Source organism: Schistocerca cancellata, chromosome 5, assembly GCF_023864275.1.
Source record: "Schistocerca cancellata isolate TAMUIC-IGC-003103 chromosome 5, iqSchCanc2.1, whole genome shotgun sequence".
Lineage (NCBI taxonomy): Eukaryota > Metazoa > Arthropoda > Insecta > Orthoptera > Acrididae > Schistocerca > Schistocerca cancellata.
In genome coordinates, this window is record NC_064630.1 from 207,500,034 (window position 1) to 207,518,264 (window position 18,231).

The 18,231-nt window shown below is 40.0% G+C and overlaps 1 protein-coding gene across 1 annotated transcript in view; it reads left to right on the plus strand.

The window, feature by feature from the left end:
• LOC126187820 (isoleucine--tRNA ligase, mitochondrial) overlaps positions 1-18,231 on the plus strand; it is a 106,658-nt gene that overhangs the window by 76,820 nt on the left and 11,607 nt on the right. The window contains exons 8-15 of the mRNA XM_049929112.1: positions 2,435-2,671; positions 2,760-2,926; positions 3,007-3,136; positions 3,218-3,375; positions 9,334-9,468; positions 12,500-12,716; positions 12,811-12,917; positions 12,998-13,143. Of these exons, the coding sequence (XP_049785069.1) occupies positions 2,435-2,671; positions 2,760-2,926; positions 3,007-3,136; positions 3,218-3,375; positions 9,334-9,468; positions 12,500-12,716; positions 12,811-12,917; positions 12,998-13,143 (1,297 nt within the window). The remainder of the gene's footprint in view (positions 1-2,434; positions 2,672-2,759; positions 2,927-3,006; positions 3,137-3,217; positions 3,376-9,333; positions 9,469-12,499; positions 12,717-12,810; positions 12,918-12,997; positions 13,144-18,231) is intronic.

Sequence of the window (18,231 nt, forward strand, 5' to 3'; positions counted from 1 at the left end):
TGGTACATGAAGTGTTCATCTTCTAGGTCTGTGAAAAATTTCCACAGTTGCAGTTACAATTACGATAATGTAATGTACACACATGGAAGTTTTTCACCGATGAAGGAAATGAACATTTCATGTACAAATGATGATGATAAACTGAAGTATATGTGACATGCAAAAAGAATGTCACTGTAGTTCTCGAGAATGGAGTTGTAGCTATGAAACATCTTGACCTAAAGCAAGAAAATTAAATACTACGACTGAAGATGATGTACTAATAACAAAAATAGTCCTAACTTGTCATCAGCTTACTTCAAATCATCGTCATCGTCATCATCATCATCATCATCATCAGTGTTCTGCCAAAAGGCAGGTTTTCACATGGTAGTTCTCCAAGCTGTCCAGTCTTCTGCCATCCTCTTCAGATCTGCACTTCGAATGGCAGAAAAAAAACTACGACATGACAGATGTTAGTAGTGCTTCCTGCCATATCTCCATTAGGCATCTGACATATTGACAGTGAACTTTGGATCATTGATGCTGAGTTTGATTCCATTACACCCACACAGCTCATTCAGGTCTCTGAACAAAGATTCAATTTATGGTCAAATGGTGTATCAAAGCTATATAATATTCACAAATATTTGCATAACCTGCATGGAAAGATTCAGTTCATGTTTGAATTAGAGGAGCATGATGTGATTCCATTTCTAGATGTGAACACATGTAGGACATTGGATGGCAGGCAAGGGCACTGACAATACCAGAAGCCAATACAAACACACACACATATAAGTATTTAGATGCCACATCCCAACTGCACCTAGTGCAGAAGAATTTGGTGATCCACTCGTTGATGACTCGTATACAGAATCTCAGTGGTGTTCATGATAGAACACAGGAGCTTAAAATCGTGTGTACTACCTTCTTGGTCAGTGACTGTACAAATGCTTTGCTCACTGCAGACATGTACAAGATGTGAAGAAGAATAATTAAAGGCCAATAGCAACACAAATCCTGGAACATGAGCAGTATTTTCAACTGCCACTACAAATCAGCTCTGATTGATACTGGAAAGAGCAATCCAGGTAGATAAATTTAATCAGACATGTGTACTTGCCAAACATCCAAGAACGATGAAATGTATAATCAAGGAGGCCATTGACATACTAAAACTTCCTAACAGTATGGATAGAGAAGAATGCTGTAGGCTTGCACCATACCGTATGGCAGCCACCAGAGTCCAACAAGCCACACTGATAATTTGATTTATAAGTGTTACTGGCAAGGAACTGCATCTGCGTGTCCAGTAATCCACATGAGGAAAATGACACTCATAGTAGTCAAAATCCTATTCGTCAAGTGACTGTCAGTCGTTTCTTGTATTGAATGAGGCAATCAGCAACACCAGATCTTCACTCTGACCACTAAAGGAAACCAGCCGGATATAAGATTCCCATTCCCTCCAGCCCAGTAAGCCAGTTTGGCAATTTTTGAAACTGTGACATGATGCCATGTGCAGAAGAGGAATCATAACAGAACATTATTGGGCATTCACTAATACACGTCATCAGTTTTTACATTAGTAGACCCAGAGAAGGCCACTGCAACTGGGGTCAAAATGTTGGGTTTATCCATATAATGACAGCCATTTTATAACATGATGTCCCTCTACACCCAGAAAGCTTTTATATTAATTTACACTAATATTTAATATATTACATATTATGTAAACTTCACAGAGTAGGAGCAATCCCTGTAATTTGTCGAAAAGCACAACGTAAACTTTTATAACAACTTCTTGTCCCAGGCACTGTTTATCCTTCAGTCCACATTATATTACATATGGTAGATAATAAGCTTGTACTAATGAAGTGTAACATTTCTATCATTTCCATCAACTGCAAATCCATTAACAAAATTTGTGTGATCTTCGGACATTCCGTAGTTTCCTTGAGTTGAATGTGAAGTTAAGATTTTGGTTTGCAAATGGTATGGTGCTAATACCAGAAACACTGAAACTCTATGTTCACTCCTAAAACTTGACAAATGCAAAACTACAGTATTCAGTTGTACTTGTTATGGGGTCCAAATTATAACTATATCTCCATTCTGGAGGATTCTGCACAGTAAATGGCAACCACTGCATAGTGGGTGACAGAGGGTTGGCCTGTTACGTATCAGTGGTACTCATAGCCATTCTTGCCCCCGTTAGTAAATGGAATTAGATAAATGTGTGTTTCTGTACATGGTGAGTATTGTTTTTTTCTACTTTTATATTTGTCTGTTGACAGAACTTGAAATTTCACTTCCTCAAGATAAGTAGTCATCAGCCATTCAACTTACTTGTGAAAAATAAATGTTCATACCTTTTACCAAATGAGCATCTTAGCAAAACAATGTTTCCTTCAGTGTGTTAGTTCATACAGTACGTTTGTTTCTCTTATAGGAGTGTTTGGTTGATGAAGATGGCTGCTTTATGTCTAAAATTGGGCCAGAGCTTGAAGGTTTACCTGTGTTGTCTGCAGGCAATGAAAAAGTGTTGGTATTGTTGCAGAATGATATTTTGCATCAAGAAAAGTATACACATAGTTATCCCTATGACTGGAGGACAAAGCAGCCAGTTATAATCAGAGCTAGCAAGCAATGGTTTATTGACACTGATGCAATTAAACAAACAGCAATTGTAAGTCTTAGAGCAAAACATTTTTTAAAATTCGTTGTCTCACATTAAATGTTTTACACAGTCTCTGATTGATGTTATTAAATATTAGAACAAACTCAGAGCTGTTAACATATTGCCAGAAAAATTCAGTGGAAGTGGTCAGCTAATATCGCAGCTGGACAGGCGACCGTACTGGTGTATCTCAAGGCAGAGAGTTTGGGGTGTACCGATCCCAGTTCTTTACCGACAGTCAAATCAGGAAATCTTGGTAACCAGGTAGAGCCTAAAATTTTGAACATGTTCATTATACATGACCTAATAATTAGTTTGTAATATTATTATACAATAATTTTTAGACCACTGACCGATCACTTCTGTAATCTTTTGGAAGAACATGGTCCAGATTTCTGGTGGACACTGCCTACTGAGAAACTTGTTGAAGGTTGTGTCTCAGATGTAGATGTACAAGACATAGAAAAAAGTCAGGTGTGTAACATATAATACTGCACTTCATTAGCACAATTTATCTTTTTTTGATACATTTAATATTTTCTTTTTCTGTTTTAGGACATCTTGGACATCTGGTTTGATAGTGGAATATCATGGTCTTCTGTTTTGGATCAAAGAGTGGCTGACTTATATTTGGAAGGTGTAGACCAAATCACTGGTTGGTTCCAGTCTTCACTAATGACATCAGTTGCACTGCGTGAGGAGCCTCCCTATCGGTTAGTGAAATAAAGTGCTCCCTCTGTTTCCTGACACATAAACATTGCTCTTCATTCAAGTTTATCAGTACTAATAATGAAACTGTGGAACCATCGCATCTGTCTGTTTGAACATGCTAATCTCCAAAAACTACTAGCTGAATTTTCATAGGGCTTTCACGGGTAACTTGAGTATAGCTCCAGGCAATGTATAGGGCTTATTTCATCAAAACCGGAACTTGCAAAAGAAATATACCATAATTTAAAGTTCTATGTAAAATCATCTGCTTAGCTTAGTAATTTAGATTCTTAATTGTAACAGTATAATACACAAAAGAACCAGTAGGTGATGCTGCTAGTTTTGTAGTACACCAAAGAACCAGTAGATGTTGCTCTTAGGTTTTTTTTTTATTTATTTATTTTTAATTCAGTGCGAAGACGCAAAGTAGACCTAGCTATGTTTATAGTAATATGCCTTTTATGTTTTATACACGTTCCTGTAGAAAAGTTAGTAATGATGAAAAAATTCATGTATGGATGAAAGGACTTGGTGTACTTGCTGAAAATGTAACTCTAACTGGAGATATTACTTTGTATTATAATTATTCATAAAGGGTGATCCTTGACTCCTGTAACCACTAGTCGTACATCGCGAACCGGGGGCTCAAGGATGCAACAGTTTGAAAAAATTACCAAGCATAGTGCCGCACTGCCTGCTGAGTGCCTAGCGAGTCGGTGATGCAACGTTCCCGACTTGGCTCAGCGCCACATGGACCAGCGGAGCGTGCTGCTAGAGCTACTACAGCGTGCGTCCGGGTAACACACTCCCGCTGGTGTGCGCTAAGAAAAAAAATAGATTGCTTAAGTTTGTTTTGTGACTTGGGTGCCAACTCATAACATTTTGATTTAGTGTTGTTTGTGAAAAAAATATGTAGAGAACAGTTTAGTCTTGCTGAATGCATAAGAATGGCTGAAAAACTGGGGACAGTGCAGTCTCAAGAATCCATTGGAGATCATGAGGTGAGACTTACAGCAGCTCGAGAATATCAAGCTGTAACTCGCTATTTAGAAACTCCTTCCAGTAGCAGGGCACAACGTAACTTGAATCAAGAGCATCATGAATTATCTCACCCATCAGAATACTTACCGTACAGCGGAGGTGCTGAGTTGCAGATAGGCGCGCGCGCGCGCACACACACACACACACACACACACACACACACACACACACACACACACACAAACTGCAGTCTCGGCAACTGAAACCACACTGGGAGCAGCAGCCCCAGTGCGTGATGAGAGTGGTGATGGGGTGGGGTAAGGAGGAGGCTGGGGTGGGGAGGGGGGGGTAGTATGGTGGGGATGGCAGACAGTGAAGTGCTGCAGGTTAGATGGAGGGCAGGGGAGAGGTGGGTGGGGGAGGGGGGAGTAGTGGAAAAGGAGAGACATAAAAAGCCTAGGTGTAATGGTGGAATGATGGCTGTGTAGTGCTGGAGGGAACAGAAAAGGGGCTGGATGGGTGAGGACAGTGACTAATGAAGGTTGAGGCCAGGAGGGTTATGAGAACATAGGGAAGGGAAAGTTCCCACCTGCACAATTCAGAGAAGCTGGTGTTGGTGGGAAGAATGAATTTGGCACAGGCTGTGAAGCAGTCATTGAAATGAAGAATACCATGTTTGGCAGTGTGTTCAGCAACAGGGTGGTCCACTTGTTTCTTGCCCACAGTTTGTCAGTGGCCATTCATGAGGACAGACAGCTTGTGGGTTGTCATGCCTACATAGAATGCAGCACAGTGGTTGCAGCTTAGCTTGTAGATCACATGAATGGTTTCACAGGTCGCCCTGCCCTTGATGCGATAGTTGATGTTAGTGACTGGATTGGAGCAGGTGGTGGTGGGAGGATGTATGGGACAGGTCTTGCATCTAGGTCTATTACAGGGGTAAGAGCCATGATGTAAGGGACTGGGAGCAGGGCTTGTGTAATGATGGACGAGTATATTGTATAGGTTGGTGGATGGTGGAATACCACTGTGGGAGGGGTGGGAAGGATAGTAGGCAGGATATTTCTCATTTCGGGGCATGACGAGGTAATCAAAAACCTGGAGGAGAATGTAAGCAGTTGCTCCAGTCCTGGGTGGTACTGAGTTACGAGAGGAATGCTCCTCTGTGGCTGGATGGTGGAACTTTGGGATGTGGTGTGAGACCGGAAAGATAAGGCATGGGAGATTTGTTTTTGTATAAGGTTGGGAGTATATTTATAGTCAGTGATGGCTTCAGTGAGACCCTCAGTTTATTTTGAGAGGGACTGCAGATACGATGACCACGGGTGGCTAGGATGTACAGAAGGGGCTTCCTGGTATGGAAGGGGTAGCAGCTGTCAGAGTGGAGGTATTGCTGGTGGTTAGTAGGTTGATATGGATGGAGGTTCTGATGTAGTCATCTGTGGGGTGGAGGTGAACATCTAGGAAGGTGGCTTGTTGGGTTGAGTAGGACCAGGTGAAGCAAGTGGGAGCGAAGTTGTTGAGGTTCTGGAGGAATGTGGATAGGGTGTCCTCACCTCCGATCCAGATAGAAAAGATGTCATCAGTGAATCTGAAACAGGTGAGGTGTTTAGGATTCTGGGTTTCTAGCAAGGATTCTTCTAGATGGCCCATGAATAGGTTGGCATAGGATGGTGCCCTGGTGGGTGCCTGTAGCCATACCCAGGATTTATTTGTAGGTAATGCCTTCAAAGGAGAAGTAATTGTAGTGAGGATGTAGTTGGTCATGGCAACTAAGAAGGTGGTTGTTGGTTTGGAATCTGCCGGCATTGGGAAAGTTAATGTTCAGTAGTGGTAAGGCCATGGCCATTAGGAATGTTAGTAAACAGGGAAGTGGTGTCAATAGTGATGAGCAGGGCACTGTGTGGTAAAGGCCCAGGAATTGTGGAGAGTCGGTGGAGGAAATGGTTGGTATCTTTTTCATAGAAGGGTAGGTTCCGAGTAATAGGTTGAAGGTGTTGGTGTACAAGAGCAGAGATTCTCTCAGTGGGGGCACAGTAACTGGCCACAGTGAGGCATCCTGGGTGATTAGGTTTATGGACTTTGGGAAGCATGAAGAAGGAAGGAGTGCGGGGAGTGGTCGGGGTGAGCAGAGAGATGGACTCTGGGGAGAGGTTCTGGGATGGGCCTATGGATTTGAGTAGTGACTGGAGATCCTGATGGATTACCGTATTTACTCGAATCTAAGCCGCACTCGAATCTAAGCCGCACCTGAAAAATGAGACTCGAAATCAAGGAAAAAAAATATTTCCCGAATCTAAGCCGCACCTGAAATTTGAGACTCGAAATTCAAGGGGAGAGAAAAGTTTTAGGCCACAACTCCAAATCGAAACAAAGTTGGTCCATTGTAATATGAGACACAATTTAGGTCGAATGAATGACAATACAGCTACAGTAGTTTGGTTCGAGTCGTAAGCTTAGCAGTTAAGCTTTACCACGTAGCCATTGCTATGCGTCAGGCGCTCCGTCCGTATTTATACGGGTACCCTTCCTTTTTCACGTGCTTCGTCTGGTTTGAATCGATTGCCTATTTTGCTTTGATCTGATAAGTGCCGTTTTCTTTGTTATAGGTGTTTGCGTCACTCTTAAGCTGAAAATGCATTACTGCACTGTGTCATGCATTGTTTGTCGCATTCTGATAGTGCGTGTTTACGGCCTGTCGCGGCTCGCGGCATGGCTTGCTTTTGTGCGCGCTACCGCCGCGTACAATTAAAACAAAAAAGAGAGGAATCGTCTCATTAGCGAAACAATGGCAAGGGACTGCTATTTGTTGTTACTTACACTGCTGCTTTCTTTGATAATGATCAACAAGAATCAAATAATAGACTGCGTATGATAGAACATGTTCTGAACGAGAGTTAGGCGAAAATTTTTCTCCATTTGAAAATCTTTGCGGCCGCTTCTTTATTACATCAAATTCTGCACAGAAATTAGAGTCATCTTAGATTTAAAAATCTAGTCAATTGCCGTGCTTCATTTCAGACTGTATCATTATTAGGCATAAGAATAAAACGAATATAAACATGACACGATACGCATATTCTTCCGCGTTTGCTGTTGTCTCACTCTAGTTTCGTAGTTTATTAGGCAGACAGGATTTAAATGAGATAGCAGCAAACATGAAAGAATACATGGCAAAATGTTTATATTCGTATTATTCTTATGGTGAAGAGAATAATGTATGTGATTCAAATTTCATCAGGTTCCTATTAGCAACCATCTCTTCTCACAGATAGGAAAAAATTCAGAACGTGGAGTTGGCCATATTGACAAACATCCCAAACAGTCTTGCCAGTCAGATTTTCTTAGTACACTGAAATTGTGCTACATTCGAAGATGAACAATACGGAATTTGTATTTACTTCGTTGGATAATGTATGAAAATGCAGTGGTCGAAACTCGCGGCGGAGAAAAAAAAACTCATCTTCCACTTTTTTTTTTTTAAATAAATTTACTAACGCAGAGGTTTTGGTGCCAGTATTTATCTTTGTGCCTACAAAGCATGCCTGTGTCGCGCTACATATATTCGACAGCAGAAGTTAGTTGTGGCGGCATGTACCAACATTTTTCATAACTTCCGCTTGCTTTGCACTCGATTCTAAGCCTCAGGCGGTTTTTTCGGATTACGAAAACCGGAAAAAAAGTGCGGCTTAGATTCGAGTAAATACGGTACTGGAATGGGGTCACTGTGGCAAGATTTGTAGGTGGAAGTACCTGACAGCTGGCGGAGTCCCTCCACCAGGTAATCCTTGCGGTTCAAAACAACAGTGGTGGAAACTTTGTCCGCAGGAAGATTATAAGGTTGGGATCAGTTTTTAGATGGTGGATTGCGGTTCTTTCTACAGACATAGTGTAGTCTGCATGTTGAGGGATTTGGTGAATGATGGTGAGGCAAGGTTCGAGGTTAAGAAATTCTGAAAAGTTAACAGAGAGTGGTTTGGGGGCAGTGGGGGTGGATCACAATTGGATGGAGGAGTGAACTGAGTTCCAGCCTGGATTTTCCATTGTTTGATCTTCAGAAAACTTCAGCCACAAGGCTTAAAGTTTTTTCCCCTCTTGTACTTTTCTCCAGTGTAACACCATAGAAGCAGAAATTTTGATGAAAAGTAGCACAGGCGAGTGAGTTTTTATACCCCAAATTATTCTTATTCCTAACAATTCACCATTTTACTTTAAATGTGTACAGTTCCTGGTGAGCTTATGTTATACCATAAACTAAGACCAAGGCCAAACAATGCATGTTTTGTGTTTGGAACTTAGTGTCAGTTGGTTTTCCTACTGCCATCTCCCCTTTGTTAGTGAACCAATCAAGATCGTTGCTCATGTCCTAAATCATACAACTTCAAACATTTTACTAACAAGCTTTATAAGTAAAAAATAAACTACACATGTACGAAGTGTCAGGTACAGCTTTAAATATATACCTGGGCAATGCCAGATTTCTCAGCTGGTGAGTTAATAATTTCATAACAGGTTCTTGGGAGTCTTCCATAAAGGAGATATTTTTTAATGAAAATAACAGTTTGTGTCAAAATTCTAAATTCAGTTGTGGTTTACACACACACACACACACACACACACACACACAAGGTTAATCGTGAGTCTTATTGTAGCCACAAGTAGCTCTGAGCTCTGTATGTGTGGTGTTTTGCTTTTTCTTCCAGTGCTTCAATTATATGACAAGTGATTACATTTATTCCTTTCGATATGATTGTTGCTCAGTAGGGTACATGATCCTTTCACAAAATTTTTATTTTACTTTCATATCATACATGAAACTAGTGTTACTAAGAAATATTACAGGGTTTCATTAAGCAAAGAGGTCATTCTCTTTTATGGAACAGATTACATAATAATTATGTGTAGGATTTAGACAATCAGAATCTAATTGTTAAAGGCTGAAAAAATATTGAAATGTACCTTTGTTTTGTAATTCACAGGGCTATATTTGTTCATGGATTTGCAGTTGATGGAAATGGTCGAAAAATGTCAAAGTCATTGGGAAATGTTGTAGATCCTGTTGACATTACTGAAGGCAGCAAACACATACCAGCTTATGGGACTGATGTTCTCAGGTATCAGATCATATCAACTGAAACAATGAATCAAAACTAAAAATTAAATGCAGCACATGCCTTAAGGTCTGTGGTTGGATTTTGAAGATTACTGTAGTTTGATAAGTGATGGTGCCAATATTGGAAATATGAAGAGTGTTCAAGAAGTATTGCAGCAATTTTTTTTTTTCTGAAAGCAGGTTGGTTTTATTCAGGAGGATTCCAATACACAGTATTACTCCCCACTCTTTTGGCTACAAAACTCTTGTTCTTGACATAATCTCCATTCAGTGCACACTATCTAACTGCAAAGGGCTGTATGGCCACATGTTATTACTCTACTGGTTGAGGTCGAAGCCAGTGTCATATTTCATCAGTTATGTCCCTAAAATCCATGTACTGCTTCTCGTGGAATACATCCTTCACTGGGCCAAACAGATGGAAGTCAGAAGGTACAAGATCTGGGCTGTAGGATGGATGAGTAAGAACATTCAAATGAAGTATTGTGAGCTCCTCTTAAGTGCACAGACTTGTGTGAGGCCTTGCATTGTCATGTAGAAGGAAAAGTTTATTTGCATTTTTGTGACCACAAACACACTGAAGTCATTATTTCAATTTCCTAATGGTAGCAAAATACACTTCAGAGTTTATTGTTGCACAGTGAGGGAGGACATCTAACAGAATAACCCTTCAGAGTCCCAGAAGACTGCTACAATGACTTTATCATCTAAGGGGGTGACCTTGAACTGTTTCTTTGGAGGAGAGGTGGTGTGATACCACTTCATGGATTGCTATTTTATTTCCAGTTCGAAGTGATGAACTCATGTTTTAAAACTGGTCATGATGTTTGACAAAAAATTGTTATGATCGTCCTCATAATGTGCAAGCAGTTCTGCACAGATGGTCCTTTGTTATTCTTTATGGTCTTCTGTTAGGAGGCGAGGAACTCAGCGGGCACCTTTGAACAACTCAACAGGTGGATGAGTGTTTCAGCACTACCAACAGAGACATCCAGTTGAGAAGTGAGATGTTTGGTTGTGATCTGTTGATCACTTCAGTCAAATCTGTCCACACACAGCTGTGTACAGCTGGACGACTCACGGGAGATTGGGCAGATTTGTGTGGAATTGTTGTGATGATAAGATACCTCACCCAAAGACTCACCATGCTTTTGTTTGCTGCAGGTGGTCACAGCAGTCATTCTGCAAGCATGTATGAATGTCTGTGATACTCTGTTTGTCTGCCAATAGAAACCAAGTGACAGCTCTTTGCCTGGAATGCATGTCTGTTACAGATTCCATTTTGGAGGCTACTTTTAGTGCCACCACCAATCAGAACTTAATGAAACTATAGGGGCTGAAATGGGAATATTCCACCCTATCCTACAACAAATTCCACATTTTTTCTACTGAAATTGTCCAAGAAAAGAACGTGTTGCAATACTTATTGAACACCCCTTATACATTTCAGTTATCAGTGTAAAAATATGCACTAGCAGTCTATAATTTTTCAGGCAGTATATGAAAAAAAAACTATAAAAATGTTCTAGTTATGTTGAACTTACTGCTATTATTGTCATTTGTGTAGATGCATTATGAGCAGACCTCTAGTGCATTAACTTTAAACCCATCGGAATAGTCCATGGGATAAGGGTTATTGTTTAAACTGATTACACACATGTTATGAAATGTTATGGCCTAATGTAAATAGTGTAAAATTAAAGGTAACAACTCACAGAATAGTGGAGCATTAATTTGAATCAATGCTTCAACTATTCAGTGATTTGTTACCTTTACTCCTAAATTTTCTGTAGTACACATGTCGTATTTAGAACTTTCTGTTGGAATTGAATTTCTGTTGTGATCCACTGTTCATACCACAAAATGATATTCTTCTCATTGCAACAGTGATGATGCACTTAATAATAAAGTAGCAGTTAAATGAGACCTCAAATAATTTTGGAGGGTCAAGAAATGTTGTTTCATACATTGGGCATTATCGTAGGGAATTAAAACTGGGAAAGGTCCTCGGAGGGAACAATGCTACAATTGCTGGTGAATGAGCTTAGTTCAGATCGATTGCACAATGTATAACAATATAAGGTGGTTGGGAAGTCATGCTGCTAATGAATTTCAGTGGTGTACCTAAGTATCATACAGTATGTAGAAATTTGTGCTAGTACCTTGCCTGCTTTAAGTTTTAGTATTGTGATCTGATCGCTCACAGCTTATGTATGGGAAGATAACACTTTTTCACCACAAATTGTATTCATTTTGTGTTTTGGATTCTACGAATTGAATGAATTCCTTGGATTTAGAGCAATTGTAAGTAACTGACTGTGTCTTCCAAAATTAAAGATTTCAGAAATTTTAGTGCTCTGGTAATGGCTTTCTATTTGAAATGCAGTTTAATTACTTTATTGTGGAGATGCTAAGTCACAATTATTCTTACATTCCATCCTGGATTTTCGATTGTTTGAGTTAATCACTTTGTAATACCACCTGTCTTGAGGAAGTGTCTTGTCATTCTCTTATGATTTGTCCTGTATTAGGAAAATTGTGATTTTCTTTTGAAAACATCCCTGAGTTTACATTAATTAATTGGCACCCACTTCTACACAATGCCATGTACATCAGAGATATTCGTTATTCGAGTGTGTTTATGAAGGAACAGAACACATGCCTCCTCCAATCACTTTCTTAACAACCAAAGTGCACATTCATTTTTAGGCACCAGTAGCAGTTTCTTTTCTTACAAAAATGTTCGTGTGTAATGTTTGACAGATGGCATATTGCACAGTGTGAATATCTAGAAGGAAAGTACTCTTATATGAAGGATTTTGCCTTCCATGAAAAAACATTCTGAGTGAGCCTCATATCCAGCAATTTGGTACCAGTTGAAGAAATGTGTTTAAACTGTAAAAATTGATCAATTGGTCATTATTAGTAATATGTGATACATTTTACAGTGTTATTTCACTTACTCATCATATTGATTTTATGTTGTGCAATAATTACATCTTTTTCCCCAAATACTGTACTTTCAATTACAGGTGGTGGGTTGCTTCACATGGTACGCATCATGGTAACATAAGTATAAGCAACAATTTGTTAGACAGCTCTGCAGATTCTATCCAAAAAATACGCCTTGTGCTGCGCTTTATCCTTGGGTCCATAAACGATTTCCAGAATAAGAGTGACAATGATGCTGTACATTTATACAACTTGGACAAGTACTTGCTCAATCTGCTCTTTGGTTTGGAAAAAGAGGTACTTGTTCTCAACTAAATTGTTTATTGCGGAAGTTCAACTTTTGACTTAAGATCTGTTTATTCTGATACATACAAGGATCATCATGTTTTAGGTTGTGGCAATGTATGATGCTTATCAGTTCAACCATGTTTGTAAACTCATGACAAACTTTGTCACCAACGATCTATCAGCACTATACTGTCATCTGATAAAAGACAGGTGAGTGGTGAAGTCCTTTTCTTTGTTGTTTATTTTTATCTCAAACTAATGGTAGAGGCAATAATACAAATAATTTTCAGACTTTATTGCGAATCGCCTAACTCTCCTAAGAGAAGAGCTTGTCAGTTGGTGCTGAGCCACATACTGGAAGGTGTTACACATATGATTGCCCCAGTTTTACCATTTCTTGCAGAGGAAGTTTATCTCCACCATCCCTATTTTGTTGGTGAGTTCAATGACTAACTTTCTGTTTGCTTTCTTCTTGTTGTATTTCGTGATGCAGTGTGTTGTTCAGTAATTTCTTCTTCTTGTATTTTGTGATGCAGGTTGTTGTTCAGTAGAGGCCATGGATTAGCATTATTTCTCTGGAGAGAAATTTCTCCATGGGACAGTGCATTATTTACTTGAACTTTATCTTTTTTTGTTCTGCATGTTTGATGTAACTGATTGTTCATTCCCCTCCCCCCCCCTTTTTATTAATGTAACATGTGCTTCACAAGAAACTTGTTTGAAGTAGATTAGTTGCAACTAAATTAGATTGTGTGTAAGAACAAATGGCAATAATTGTATGTTCACAGTTCACAGTATTCAGTCATTCAGTTAGCTAAGGTGGACTAAAATGGAGTGTTTCCACAAACTGCATAAATATGGGTGTAATAAATGCCATAAAATTACGTTACGAAAAGGATAGGTTGCTACCACCACATATAGAAGAGATGGAGTCACAGACAGACACAATGAAAAGACTGCTAAACTTTTAAACCTTCAGACAAAAAAGTCCTCCTTTGGAACACACACACACACACACACACACACACACACGGCCACTGTCTCTGGCCTAGCCGTGTGTGTGTGTGTGTCTTTATGTTGTACTTGTGTTAATATTTCTGTGTTCTCTGTTTCCATAAAGTCTTTTTTTGTCAGAAAGCTTAAATGTTTAGCAGTCTTTTTCATTCTGCCTGTCTGCGACTTAATGCCACCTCTATGTGGCGAGATGCTGTATATCCTTTTCATAATATTGTTATGATTCTAACATGGACTTGCATTGTTTCATAAAATGATGTGGTAGTTTTGAAGTAATGCTGATGAATTTTCATTTGTTCTCTAATTAAAAATGAGCTTCAGTTACACTGTTGTTGTTGTGGTCTTCAGTCCTGAGACTGGTTTGATGCAGCTCTCCATGCTACTCTGTCCTGTGCAAGCTTCTTCATCTCCCAGTACCTACTGCAACCTACATCCTTCTGAATCTGCTTGGTGTATTCATCTCTTGGTCTCCCTCTATGATTTTTACCCTCCATGCTGCCCTCCAATGCTAAATTGGTGATCCCTTGATGCCCCAGAACATGTCCTACCAATCGATCCCTTCTTCTAATCAAGTTGTGCCACAAACTTCTCCGCTCTCCAATCCTATTCAATACCTCCTCATTAGTTACGTGATCTACCCATCTAATCTTCAGCATTCTTCTGTAGCACCACATTTCTAAAGCTTCTATTCTATTCCTTTCCAAACTATTTATCATCCATGATTTCAACAGCTGCTTTAATACTAGTTCCAAGTCCACCTTAGTACTAGTTCCAAGTCTCCAGCACAAGTCCTCCTGTATAGTAATCTGTCTCTTGCTTAATTCCCATGGGCATACAGCCCTTCTTGTTCGAACCTCTGCTAGTCTCTGTCATCCTGCTACTTTGTCTACTCTTCACTCACCTAACTGTGTTCTTCCATTCATCTATTTTCCATTCTTCATCCTTGCTGGCCTTAGACTTTCCTTTTTAGGAATCTGTAATCAATCAGTAAAAACAGAAACCTTATAGGATCACTTTGCTGTCCATCTGTCTGCCTGTCTGTCCAACTATTAAGAATTTTTTCTCATCAGTAGGCAGACTTAGAAGTTCAAATTTATGTCACTCACTGTGGTCTACAATCCCTTGATCGTGTAAGAAATGTAAGTTTCTAAGTCACTGCAACCAAGAGATACAGTCATTGTGTATACTCACAAACTCATTCATCAAAAACCTATAGGGTACTTCTCCTTGATCTAGAATCATGAAATTTGGCAAGCAACAAGGTTTTACAATAAAAGTAAAGGAAAAATTCCCAAAATAGTTAATTTGTTATTATATCACATGAAAAAAAGTTTTTTGTCATTTTTTAGCTGACTGGCTGTCTGCGTTTCCAAATGTTGTTGTTGTGGTCTTCACTCCAGAGACTGGTTTGGTGCAGCTCTCCATGCTACTCTATACTGTGCAAGCCCTTCATTTCCAAGTAACTACTGCACCATACGTCCTTCTGAATCTGTTTAGTGTATTGACTTCTTGGTCTCCCTCTATGATTTTTACCCTCCACACTGCCCTCCAATACTAAATTGGCGATCCCTTGATGCCTACCAACCGATTCCTTCTTCTCATCAACTTGTGCCACAAATTCCTCTTCTCCTCAATTCTGTTCAGTACCTCCTCATTAGTTACGTGATCTACCCATCTAATCTTAACATTCTTCTGTAGCACCACATTTCAAAAGCTTCTTTTCTCTTGTCTAAGCTATTTATTGACCACGTTTCACATCCATACATGGCTACACTCCATACAAATACTTTGAGAGAAGACTTCCTGACACTTAAATTTATACTTGATGTTAACAAATTTCTCTTCTTCAGAAATGCTTTTCTTGCCATTGCCAGTCTACATTTTATATCCTCCCTACTTCTACCATCATCAGTTATTTTGCTCCCCAAATAGCAAAACTCATCTATTACTTAAGTGTCTCATTTCCTAATCTAATACCCCCAGCATCACCTCATTTAGTTAGACTACATTCCATTATCCTCGTTTTGCATTTGTTGATGTTCATCTTATAGCCTCCTTTCAAGACCCTGTCCATTCTGCTCAGTTGCTCTTCCAGGTCCTTTGCTGTCTCTGACAGAATTACAATGTCATCGGCGAACCTCAAAGTTTTTATTTCTTCTCCATGCATTTTATTTCCTACTCCAAATTTTCCTTTTGTTTCCTTTACTGCTTGCTCAATATATAGATTGAATAACATTGGGGATAGGCTAAAACCCTGTCTCACTCCCTTCCTAACCACTGCTTCCCTTCAGCCCCTCGACTCTTACAACTGCCATCTTGTTTCTGTACAAATTGTAGATAGCCTTTTTTCCCCTGTATTTTACCCCTGCCACCTTCAGAATTTGAGAGATTATTCCAGTCAACATTGTCAAAAGCTTTCTCTAAGTCTACAAATGCTAGAAACATAGGTTTGCCTTTCCTTCATCTATCTTCTAAGATAAATCATAGGATCAGTACTGCCTCACATGTTCCAACATTTCTATTTAATCCAAACTGATCTTCCCTGACGTCAGCTTCTACCCGTTTTTCCATTCGTCTGTAAAGAATTTATGTCAGTATTTTGCAGCCTTGACTTATTAAACTGATAGTTTGGTAATTTTCACACAAGTCAACACCTGCTTTCTTTGGGATTGGAATTATTATATTCTTCTTGAAGTCTGAAGGTATTTCGTCTGTCTCATACATCTTGCTCACCAGACAGTAGAGTTTTGTCAGGGATGGCTCTCCCAAGGCTATCAGTAGTACTAATAGAATGTTGTCTATGCATGGGGCCTTGTTTCAGCTTACATCTCCTACGAGGTGCATTCAAGTTCTAAGGCCTCCGATTTTTTTTCTAATTAACTACTCACCCGAAATCGATGAAACTGGCGTTACTTCTCGACGTAATCGCCCTGCAGACGTACACATTTTTCACAACGCTGACACCATGATTCCATGGCAGCAGCGAAGGCTTCTTTAGGAGTCTGTTTTGACCACTGGAAAATCGCTGAGGCAATAGCAGCACTGCTGGTGAACGTGCGGCCACGGAGAGTGTCTTTCATTGTTGGAAAAAGCCAAAAGTCACTAGGAGCCAAGTCAGGTGAGTAGGGAGCATGAGGAATCACTTAAAAGTTGTTATCACGAAGAAACTGTTGCGTAACGTTAGCTCGATGTGCGGGTGCGTTGTCTTGGTGAAACAGCACACGCGCAGTCCTTCCCGGACGTTTTTGTTGCAGTGCAGGAAGGAATTTGTTCTTCAAAACATTTTCATATGATGCACCTGTTACTGTAGGGCCCTTTGGAACGCAATGGGTAAGGATTACGCCCTCGCTGTCCCAGAACATGGACACCATCATTTTTTCAGCACTGGCGGTTACCCGAAATTTTTTTGGTGGCGGTGAATCTGTGTGCTTCCATTGAGCTGACTGGCGCTTTGTTTCTGGATTGAAAAATGGCATCCATTGTCACAACCGACGAAAAGAAAGTCCCATTCATGCTGTCGTTGCGCGTCACCATTGCTTGGCAATATGCCACACAGGCAGCCATATGGTCGTCCATCAGCATTTGTGGCACCCACCTGGATGACACTTTTCGTATTTTCAGGTCGTCATGCAGGATTGTGTGCCCAGAACCCACAGAAATGCCAACTCTGTAGGCGATCTGTTCAACAGTCATTCGGCGATCCCCCAAAACAATTCTCTCCACTTTCTCGATCATGTCGTCAGAGCGGCTTGTGCCAGCCCGAGGCTATTTCGGTTTGTTGTCACACGATGTTCTACCTTCATTAAACTGTCGCACCCACGAACGCACTTTCGACACATCCATAACTCCATCACCACATGTCTCCTTCAACTGTCGATGAATTTTGATTGGTTTCACACCACGCAAATTCAGAAAACAAATGATTGCACGCTGTTCAAGTATGGAAAACGTCGCCATTTTAAGTATTTAAAACAGTTCTCATTCTCGCCACTGGCTGTAAAATTCCATCTGCCGTACGGTGCTGCCATCTCTGGGACGTATTGACAATGAACGCGGCCTCATTTTAAAACAATGCGCATGTTTCTATCTCTTTCCAGTCCGGAGAAAAAAAATCGGAGGCCTTAGAACTTAAATGCACCTCGTATTTCATCTTCACCTATGTCCTCTTCCATTTCCATAATATTGCCCTGAAGTACATCGCCCTTGTATAGACCCTCTATATACTCCTTCCGTCTTTCTGCTTTCCCTTCTTTGCTTAGAACTGGTTTTCCATCTGAGCTCTTGATATTCATACAAGTGGTTCTCTTTTCTCCAAGGGGTCTTTAATTTTCCTGTAGGCAGTTGGTATCTTACTTGTAGTGATATATCCCTCTACATCCTTACATTTGTCCTCTAGCCAACCTTGTTTAGCCATTTGGCACTTCCAGTCGATCTCATTTTTGAGACATTTGTATTCCCTTTCACCTGCTTCATTTACTGCATTTTCTCCTTTCATCAATTAAATTCAGTA